This window comes from Fopius arisanus, unplaced genomic scaffold (assembly GCF_000806365.1).
Source record: "Fopius arisanus strain USDA-PBARC FA_bdor unplaced genomic scaffold, ASM80636v1 scaffold00007, whole genome shotgun sequence".
Classification (NCBI taxonomy): domain Eukaryota; kingdom Metazoa; phylum Arthropoda; class Insecta; order Hymenoptera; family Braconidae; genus Fopius; species Fopius arisanus.
The window spans coordinates 1918068-1929554 of record NW_011887746.1 but is presented as its reverse complement, the minus strand read 5'-3'; the positions used below and the strand labels follow the sequence as shown (position 1 = coordinate 1929554).

The 11487-nt window shown below is 37.2% G+C and overlaps 1 protein-coding gene across 1 annotated transcript; it reads left to right on the top strand.

Annotated features, from left to right (window-relative positions):
- The first annotated feature begins 5799 nt into the window (after positions 1–5799).
- Positions 5800–11120, top strand: vvl (ventral veins lacking). The gene has a single exon (XM_011316566.1). It carries the CDS (start codon positions 6936–6938, stop codon positions 8289–8291), a length of 1356 nt encoding a protein of 451 aa, XP_011314868.1. The 5' UTR covers positions 5800–6935; the 3' UTR covers positions 8292–11120.
- The last annotated feature ends 367 nt before the right edge of the window (positions 11121–11487 follow it).

The following is an 11487-nucleotide window of genomic DNA, read 5'->3' as shown; positions in this document are numbered from 1 at the left end:
TTCGTTCAAAAATTCAAATTTTTGCGCGTTGACTGACGTAACGATTCCCCCACTCTGACCCAAGCATCGTGGTCTCGCCCCTCCGACTACCTGCACGGTACAATAGGACCCCTTATTTTATAGTCATTGGCCTAATTGAGGTTGGGAGCTAGGTGAGCCGATTGAGCGCACTTTGCCCATGCCTGGTGTATTCCAAGCAATGGGTCTAATAGAATTGTATGGTCGGCGCTCCCGAGGTACCAACTTCGCCCGGGCCTAAGCTAAGTTACTGCACCGTAAAATGTAAAATAACGTACGCCACTGGGGCGTCAATTAACGAACTTGAAACGTCATATATTATTACAGCACATACAAATCGTTGTTATCATGGAGAAAATTTTTGTTTGCACACATTTACCAAAACTTTGAAATTTTAGTAGCTGCGTGAATAACCTGCTGATACTGTAAGGTCTTCATATTTTCTTCATGTGTGTTTTGGAGGGCTCCTCTTATGAGCACATGGTAAAATATTGTACATGTTTACCAAAAAATAGTTGTCGACAGACGGTAAGCCTCATTTTACGTCTATGGCAAGTTACCCTGCACGGTACGTGTGGAGACCACTCAATTGCAATGTTTCTATTGATGGACAACAACTTGGATATATCTATGTCTCCATACTTTCTTCTACATCCACAGTATAATATACCTCTTTATTGTTACTATATCAGTACAGTGCCAAAATATTTTCATAATATTTTCAACTCAATAAATTGTTGTGATGGAAGCTGATTACAACGCAGCCTCACAGATGGCAGTATAATGGTAGTAAATATCGTCCCAACTTGGTCAATACTTTTCCCAGTAAGACTGCGAAACAACTGGCATATTAGATCGAAACTCATACCACACGCTGTAGCCCCCTGATGGCTGTCGGTAAAACCTCACGAATTCCCACTTTTAGCATCTCTTACGACTCATTCACTCTCTATTTCGCTTCATCCTTCTGCATTTCCACTCAAAATTGGATGGCCTTAAATAGAATTGAATTCTCACTCAAGTCTTCTACGTTCCCTACTTCAGTCAATGATGTTACATTCCCCGCGTATCTTTCTGACTATCCCTAGAGATACCTTTTTTTCTATCAGGATCAATTAATGAGAATAGTAAAAATTGCGAAGAAATAATAATAGAATCGGTGATGACATCTTCCCTATAATGCAAAATTTTACATTAAATATTTTAAAAAATCAGCTAAGATATCTTAAATTTACTCGTCATATTCGTATGTTTATGCTGTTAATAATTTCATTTTCTTCTATGAATTTTTTCACGAGTCCATAACCAACCGTAACTCTATAGTTTTTTTTTACGTTCTCTTTAGCCACACAAATCAAAATTGGAATACTAATTTTAATTCGATTCCAATACAAATAACGATCCTGCGATGTCCTCTCGATTCACACTCCATCAAGTATTTCAACTAACCCCAAGTATCGACAGTATATTTCTCACTCTTGGTACCTGCAATTCCAGTGTTTCAATATCCTTCGAATAGACTACATTCAGATCAAAACTTAGCTAGCAATATAATCGTTCAGCTCTCATTACTGCCCATTCCATTATCCATTCATTTATAGAACCAAAACGCAATAAATAACCCAGGTATCATATTCATCTTTTTTATATTTAATCTTATATATATTATTATATTTTATACTATCTTAGTCTATTGATACTGGGTAGGTTCAATATTTTTATATATTCAACAAAATTTACAATAACGCGTCACAATTGTATGCAGAGTCGCGATTCAAGAATTTCTATTAGAAATTGACGTAAAAATTAGGTAAGCCTGAGCAAAATTTTGTGCAAAAATTTGTAATTTTTCTTTAACATTCTGGAGTTTTCACGGCAACTTCGAGTGAAAATTCCTGAATTGCCCGTCTGCTGCACAATAACGAAACTTTAGGCTAAATTTTATCGAAAATTGCGGTCCGTTTGAGTAGAAATTACAGATCGTTCATAAAAAGTAGGAACTGTGATGCGCATTTTTAACAGAAAATAACGAAATACTTATGGTAACCTCTACTATGCTACTCTAAGTTCGTAGTAGAGATTTTGGCTGGCTGAGCAACTTTGCCCGTCGGGGCGACGGTCGCTGGGCGATCGTCGCCTGTATGCTTGGAACTCTACCCTGTAGAACATTCGGGGCGAGCTCCGCCGGCTGCCTCAACCTGGACTCTCTCCAACTCTCTCAGTTGATAGGTAGCTCAGTCAAAAATGCATGATGAGGAGAATAAATGGGACATTCATAAAAAATAGAAAAAAATCGAAAAGTTTGCCTCCGTTGCCAGTGTCACTGCCAGTACTTTTTAGGTACATCTGGTGGAATTTCAGCGTCTAAAAAAAGTAAGTTCCTAACGCGCGTATCCGTACACGTACGTGTATACTTACCGCATTACCGCTCGAACTCAATCATAATGTAATTATATATAGTCTGCTCTCATTTATTGCTTCATGTGAAATCAAACACCGTGCAATGCACTAACTTACACATTCATTTTCGATGGATAGGAAAATCAATTTCTCTGCATCATATATTTCATTATCAATATAGTGTAAATAATTATTTTTCGAGATTGATGAATTATTAAATGGTTGATAGATCCATCTACAGGTTTTATCCATTTATCAATTTTGTTTATGAATTTATTTCATCCATTAAATGGAGACATTAAATATTAAGATATTTTTTTGATCATTAATTAATGAAGTTTCCGGGTTTTTCTCACTATTAAAAGTAAAGGATAATTGAAAATTGATAATAAAAAATTGCCTTCTTTAAATAGATTCATTCCAATTTTCAAAATAAAACGAGTATTGAGCGAGAATAGACTAATTAATCTTAAAACAAATACAAAATCCCGTGTATTATTAATCTGAGGACTCGCTGATGTGAACAGAAAAACAATAGACATGTGTATTTAATTATTCTATAATAAATATAATACCGATTTCATTATTAATAATTTATTTTGGGTAAGTTATTGTTTCCGCCAAATTCCTAATCTATATGAATTCTCTATTTGCTTCCCGATTAATCGATTTCCATGTAAATTACATATTCAGGTGAAAAAATATCTGGAACAACAGTTCTCCCCACGTGTTAACAAGAAACTTTAGTCAGTACGGGACGTGCTGCCATCGTAAGTTCGAGGCGTCAACTATGGTAACCTATGCAGTGAGCTCAGGTATTATCGACATACTAGCCATCATTATCGATTTCTATTAGGATTCTGGACACTTCCGACCATCTTTACCCGACTTTTTTCTCCGTGCACGCATTATATTTATTTCCCATTTGTAGATATTTTTTTGTCTACCATCATAAAATATTCCATTGATAAAAAAATTGGAGCAGTTCATATAAGCATATCTGTCCATTATATATCTGATTGGTGAGATGCTTTTTTTATATAGCAAGCGAATATTTTCAGCCGTGTACATGAAGAATTTTCCAATTAATATCCATAATCATAAATCAACATAAAATATTAAGAACAACTCGATGAATAAGAAAGTGAGAAAATAATAATAATGTAATATACATGATTATCCTCCGCAGAAAAAAAAAATAACAGTAAACAGTAAACAGTAAACAGTAAACAGTGACCAATTCCTACTGATGTTTGCGCAACAATTGGAAAAACGAAAAAAAAATGGTCTTTTATCCATCCAAATTTGATCACTTTTCAACTTTGTAAACGTGCTGTCTGGTTTCTATACAACAAGAACCAGTCAGAATGATCGAATTGGCATGGGTAGTGCAATAGTTGAATAATACGTGGCCCTAGGTACAGCCGACAAAATTAGGTACTTTATAACCCCTCAACAATTTTACAGAATTAATGGTACGGTAAGACAGTACGACAGACGCCGTCTCATTTAAATGGAATGCGCATCGAAGTTGGCAGAACATCATTAGGTGAAAGTCCCCATGATGATTACGTATCTTTCAAAAATACACATGTATAATTAACCGTTACCCCAAGGGTTACACGTTAAACAGTTCCATTTCTATCAAATTGTAAGTATAACCAATGGGTATTGAATTGAACGCAATTTTATATAACGGAAAAAAATCACATTCTATTAATATATGGAAATCCCTACATGTTTGTGTAAATTCACCTCCCTATTTCTTTTTAATATTCAATGGCAGCCAGTGACTAAAGGGAAGCATGGATTAAAGGAATTTGTATTGACTGATAAAAACTTACATCCAGATTGAGTGATTGGGAAGTGGAGGTAGTATAAAATCTGCAATATTAAAGAGTAGAGAGTACCTCTTCCTGGTGATATAGCTCGTAAAATTTCTCATTGTGCATCTTTTTCAATCTCCTATTACGTCTATATTTCCAACAAGTACGTATATGCAATTCATGTAACTCGATATAATACTCCTCCCATGTCATCGCAATTATTCGTTGCTCTTATGTCATTATAATAATGTCCATGCCACAAATATAAAGTTTTCAAGTAATCCAGACAAAACCAATAACTGGTACATTTTACATTCGCACTTATTTTCCTGAAATGACATGCACAAAACATGGAAATCTTTATTATTTCCGACTTGATTCATTGAGGGTGATTTGGCAACAAAAATGAGCGTTACAAAATATGCCTACACTTGACTACCTATATACGAATAAAAAGGGTTGTATTACAATGGCTACCTGTGGCTTTCCTCATTTGAATGTGCGGAACGCCAACTGCGATTTTTTTGTAACCATTGCTATTTGACTAATGTCTCGACATTTGTATCGAAATCATCCACTTGGATAATTAATCGCCGAAATAATCATATGGATAACCTGTTGCACAGCTCATCTTTGAATATTATTTCTAACATTAACGATTCGATTCACTTGTTAACTCATTGATGGTTGTGTATATTTTTTTATGAAGTGTACCATGAAAATCTTTGATGATTTACATGGAAAAGCGCTGTTGACTCTAATTAGAAGAGTGCAATAACACGATTTTGCGATTCAATCATGCCCCTCTCTTACCCCTAGACTAAAGATATTCCAAACGAAGTCCTCCACCCGCTCGCCTACCTCACTTCTTCACCTGTTGCACATGCCAGATACACTATGCTATCCCTCTAAAACGTGTATATTTGTCTGTAACCCTCTTTGCTCACCCCTGCCCCCTTCCCGTCCTGGTTCCACTCTTATAAAAGGATAGTATAAAAATGGTAAAGTATGACAACGCTTCTTACTAAAATTATATCATGTTTATTCAAATATTTGAGGAGAGTGAGTGATGATAAATTCACATCTTCATTAGGACTTAATTATTTGATAGACGTAATTTTAATATCGCCGAGAAGTTTTCTCGTATTGAATGAAAATAAAGAATAGTAACTATGAAACGTGAGATCTTCTTTTATCATGGATAATGCAGTCAATGCCGATAAGATTATTTAACTGAAATAAAAATAATGGCATTTTGTAATAATAAGGGTTAAAGAACAGAAGTTATGCGATGTTGGTATGGTTTTCTCGGGCTTGATAGAAGCGCGCGAGGGGTAAGCGTTGTTATAGATAGCATGTAGAAAACCCCGTTTTCACTGACAAACCCAGACCTCATAGCCCGACAGGCGGAGCTGGACTGATTGCACCGCCCAATGGTGACGTAGTACCGACGGCCACCTTGCTACTCCTACCAATGACAATGCATTGGCTGTAGAGTGGGGGAATCGAACCAAGGGTCGCGCGCATGTCGAGCTCTGTGGGAGCTCGGGTGGCCGTCGGGGACCTCGGGCAAGTTGTGAGGCGAGGCAGTCAGTCGCTCTCAGCTACAACATGCATAACGCATGAGAGCTAGCTACGTCTTTTCTCTTATCCGTATATTTTCTTTTTACTCCAAAAACTACGAAATTATATTCCGTCTCGCTTATTCGTGTTATCGTGATCCCCACATAGGAACATATAGTTAACCAATCGTTTGACGTATTCAAGTTTGTGCGTAACCTGGAGTTATTTTTTGCACATAATCTTGGTGTTTTTCAAGAATTACTGTTTACAAATTTAGAACGGTGTGATTCAACGGAGTTTAGTCCTGTGGTCACCAGTTAGTCTGGTTTGTCGACGTTAGTGCTGTTAGATTGTGTTCAAACGTTCAATGAAACGCGTCGGGATGTCGTGGTGAATTTCAGACCATTCAACGATTAATTTTTTCTTGGAGAACGATTTTTCAAGGAATTTCAGTTTATTTGTTTTAAAATAAGCCCGTGAATGATGTGGAAATGTGGACGACCCAATATAAAAATGACTGTGTACGAAGAGGAAATAGACCACTAAAAGAAAAACCATTAAGTTTCTTCTTATCCGATTTTTTGGCGCTACAGTGAACTACATCGAAAAGAGTGAATTTGTGTTTGCTTGTCTGCTTCGGTTTTTTTTTAACCAAACATGGAAAATAATGTGGATAGGAATGTAGTGAAAACCGTGATTATGTGGAGTCTACCACCGAACATTGTCAGTTAACGAGACTTACACAATTTTAAACTCTTTGAAATAGCCAAGGACCTTTAAATTTTAGTGTAACAAATATTCAAAACTTTATTTGGTTTTGAATTGTCAGTGATCGAAAAGTATAAAGAGAAATTCTAGGCTTCCCTAAGTATCTAATCGAATACCTATAGTCAACCTATGAAAGTGGGTGCTCCGTACTGAACTACTGAAAATCAATTTAATTCGTCTTGAGAAAGAAATTAAAGAAAAAAACGCTCATGGACTGAGAAGTTAAGTGAATATAAATGAAATAGATAAGTGTACATCTGTCATCAACAAACAAAATAAAAAATTTGTGTGTTGTTGACAAGGGGGTGAAAAACCGCAACCAGCAAGTGGTGCGGTTATAATTGACTGGTGAGGGAGTAGATGGCAGCTACCACGTACATGCCGGTTAGTAGCGCAGTGTCAGCCGACCTGGACGGTGGTTCGGGTACAGCTATCGGTATGAACATCGCTGTAGGTGGCTACTCATCGGGTTCGCCCCGCAGCGCCGCCGATGCCGGTGAAATGAAGTACATGCCGGCGCCGCAACACCACCACCATCATCATCATCATCACCAAGTGTCATCGTCACCCTCGCCAAATGGCTTGTCTCATCCAACGAGTTTACCGACGACAAATCCATGGGTTAGTCTTCAACCAGGAAGTGATTCATGGGCCGCATCAATGGGAATGCATCATACGACTCATCATCCACACCATCATCCACACGCTCAGGGTAATTCGAGCTTGGATGTTAAACCATTGGCTGCCGCAGCGACGGCAACTGACTCTGTCCAAGCAATGCATCACCGGGGTCCACATCAATCACCTGGAATGGGATCACCGCATTCATGGCATGCACCAGTTGTACCGTCGGCTCACTATAATCCAAGTGGTGGTGCAGCATCACCGACGACACTACAACATTATCATGCTGCGATGAATGGTATGCTACATCAACATCCACATCAACATCCCCATCAACTTCACAATCATCAAACTGGTCTACCGCATCACCTGAGGGATGCTCATAATCACAGTCCACCGGCTGGACATCCACTTCATGGTGGTCATCCACTAGATAGGGATCATAGCGCTGGTGAAGAAGACACACCAACATCAGATGATCTTGAAGCATTTGCCAAACAATTCAAACAACGACGTATCAAGTTGGGTTTTACCCAGGCCGATGTTGGTCTTGCACTTGGTACGCTTTACGGCAATGTTTTTTCGCAAACGACGATATGCAGGTTCGAAGCATTACAGCTGAGCTTCAAAAACATGTGCAAATTGAAACCCCTTCTGCAAAAATGGCTTGAAGAGGCAGACTCAACGACAGGTTCACCGACAAGTATCGATAAAATAGCGGCACAGGGTAGAAAAAGAAAAAAGCGAACGTCAATCGAAGTATCAGTTAAAGGTGCATTGGAGCAACATTTTCACAAGCAGCCAAAACCATCAGCCCAAGAAATAACTTCTCTCGCTGACAGTTTACAATTAGAAAAAGAAGTCGTTCGGGTGTGGTTCTGCAACCGTCGGCAAAAAGAAAAACGTATGACACCTCCGAATACACTTGGCGACGGTATGATGGACGGTATGCCACCTGGACATCAAGGACAAGGTTTACATCAAGGCTATCATCCGCAGGATCATCTTCATGGATCACCAATGGGCCACAGTCATAGTCCGCCAATGTTGAGCCCTCAGGGTTTAACAGCACACTCTCTGGCGGCTCACTAGCGTTCGCCGGGGCCTCCCCCGCTGGGCCTCGCCATAACCTCCCAATCGAATTCAACAACGAGTCCTGATGGACTACCACCCTTTTATCATCACTACCTCCAGGCACGAACCACTGGATACGGTGCTTCGTAGCTGCAGTGGCAGTACCATCGTCATCAAAACCAACAGCTTGATCAGCACATACAGTTTATAACGAGTCAGTTGGATAATGACGATCTGGATGATAATCAATGATGACTTGTGACTTCAAGGAAAAGGGTTATTTTCGATACGGGGGTGATAACGAGGCCTTAACCGGAGCACCGGGGTGGCCGCCGCAAGTGTTTCTTTTGTGTCCGGCTTTATTGATTAATAACTTTAAAAAACGCAATAGAGCCGTGGCAATTAAAAAAATGAAAACTAAACTATTCTGCAAAGTTTTTACAATACTGTGAATAAACTCATGTTAAAGTCGTATAAACGAACCTGAAGATGCAATTTTTTAAACTTTGCGTAGACAAAAGGAACAGAGCGAATCAACTGAGGATTATTCAAGTCGACAGAGAATTTTATCCCACGGATATTATTGGACAAGGCCAATAAACAGAATGAAAAAATGTAAAAATGAAATTTGAACGAACCTCTTAAACGCTTTTATATCATCGTCGTTCCCAACGTTGTTGTTGATAAATTGTTGTTTGTTTGTTCCCTGTGACGTGTGTCTCTCTCTCTCTCGGTGAAGTGTTTTGAACGTGATACATAAATGATTAATAGAGCAATGAAAAAACCACCGTCGGGAAAACATCGCGATTTCCGAAACCATCGTTTAAAATCGAGGGAATGTGGACAAAATGTTATAGTTACTTTTTCTTCGTTCTCAGCTGCAGCTCAAAAAATAAACAAGTGTCGTGTCTCTTTATTTTTATTATTATTATTATTATTATTATTATTATCATTATTATTTTTGAAAGACGATCATGTAATCCATGTGTGTGTTATCCAGAAACTGTTGAGCCTCTCGACCCTCTTTTTTCACCAAGTAATGATCAACTTCGTCGAAGAGAAAAATCGTCTGTCTACTGTGTTGATGATGAACAGCTTCGAATCTAGCAATAGAATAAACTAATTTTTGAAAAGAAAACTTTTATGCCGTCAAGAAGTTGGCTCGCTCGACCCAATGAGAGTGAGTACGATATTCAAAACCAAAAAAAAAAACTTTCACTGTCGCTACACAGTTATTCGGCAGTATTCAATAATCAAGAAATATTCGAAAACATAATAATATGAATAGCGGAGTTTAAGTGTGAAGCAAACAATTTTTTTTAATCAACTGTCAGAGAGGTCGCAGAGAAGGATATAACACACTCAGGGATAGACACTCGGACACGCATATAATAGCAAAAAGAATACACACGATCTCCAAATATCGTTTATTAAAATAGATATTAAAACATCTATACACGTACACATATATGACTAGAGAGAACAAAGTATACGTATATGAAAAAATGAGTAAAGAGAAATACACAAGCACAGAGAGGGACTAGCGCTCGCAGGCAAACCGTATACCGTAGGGGAGTGCTCTTGTGCTCGGGTGGAATTCACTGGGTGATGTAACATAAGTAAATATGGATTGTAAATACTGTACCAGATAAAGCTAGTAAGTTAAGTGAGCATGCTGCGTCGCGCGTCATCGAGTTTGGAATATCCTCATTTTTCTTCATTTTTTTCATGTTTAATTTTTCTCCACTTTAATGGGATAAGAAAATTTGATTCCGCGATTGGCATTCATCAAGAAAAACATTAGATGAGAAAAATTAGTTAGGAAGAAGGGGAAAAATGACACCTGTACGAATCTTGCGTTGACGTGGTAGTGTATAGGTTCATGCAAAAAATTAAACAAAAAAATATTCCTCTACGTTGAAGACAATCAGATATTTCTCACAATCTTTTACGTTTTTGTTGAGTTTTCATCCTGTATTGTGATTAAAATTGAAATGAAAAAATTCAGTCGACACATGTCAAAAGTGTTTACTACATTATAGCAAAATCAATTATTCCTATAATCTTGAGATTTGCTATGATTATTGAAAATTGTTGTTATTATTCAATTATTATCTTTTTTATCATGACAGATAGCCGTGCCAATGGGTTTTTTTTTCAAATATCACTGTGCCAGCAATGTAGGAGAAAATTCCAAAATTCGTAGATTTGTGAGAAAATTACTGATCGTTCATTCATTCGTTATTATTGTCTATTCCTTTTGGTTTTTGTTATTTTAATGAAACGTGAGTGTCCAATGAGAAAAGAAAAATTATAATGTGGCGTTGTGATTAATTGGGAGGCGAGGTTATAGAGAAATGAAATTAATAGAAGAAAACTAATTGATAACAACAAACACCGAAAATTGGCCTGATAATTAGCCGTTAGGGCCCAAAATACCTGACAAAAAAAAAGAACCAAAAACGTGAACCGGTGGAATTTAAGTTATGAAAAAAGTGAGCAATTGGAAGAAATTGCGATTGTGGATCTTTTATCCCGTTAAATTGTTTATAATAAATGAACTGCAAATGGTGCCAATAAATATTTGATTATCAACGGATAGAGTGGAATGCTGAGATCACGTCATTCTATACAAATAAAAAAACAGCAGAGGAATATCCGCAATCGTAAAAGATTTGGAAAAAGAAATTGAAAGATGATACGCGAGCTTTTTTTCTCCTTAACTAAAACCTGTAAAAATAGAACATTGGATTGAACATAGAAGAGTGAAAGCGAATGAAAAGCCGGTGTTATGCTACGACACCAGTCAAAAGATGGCAAAAACAATAAACCCTTCATTTATGAAAACAAAAAATCTACTGGAAAGATAAAAAAAACTCCAATCCCCTCTGTATATTATTATATTAACTATTAATTATTATTAACGTAAAATAAAAATGATGAGAAAAAATGAAGAAAAAAATGAGAAAGTGAAAAAAATCTGGCGAGTGGTAACGTTTTGTTAGAATGGCAGAAACTAAATTACTACTGAATTTTAATTAATAAACGAGATGAAAGTATACAATAACTGATTGGCGTTGATCTTTATTTCGATATTACACATCAAACAATCCTTTTTGAACCAAACATTAATATTGAGTATTAAGAGTGGACAATGTAAAAACGGAACTCCTAATGCTTGTGTTCAGCTCAGATTGCTTTTTATTTCAATTTC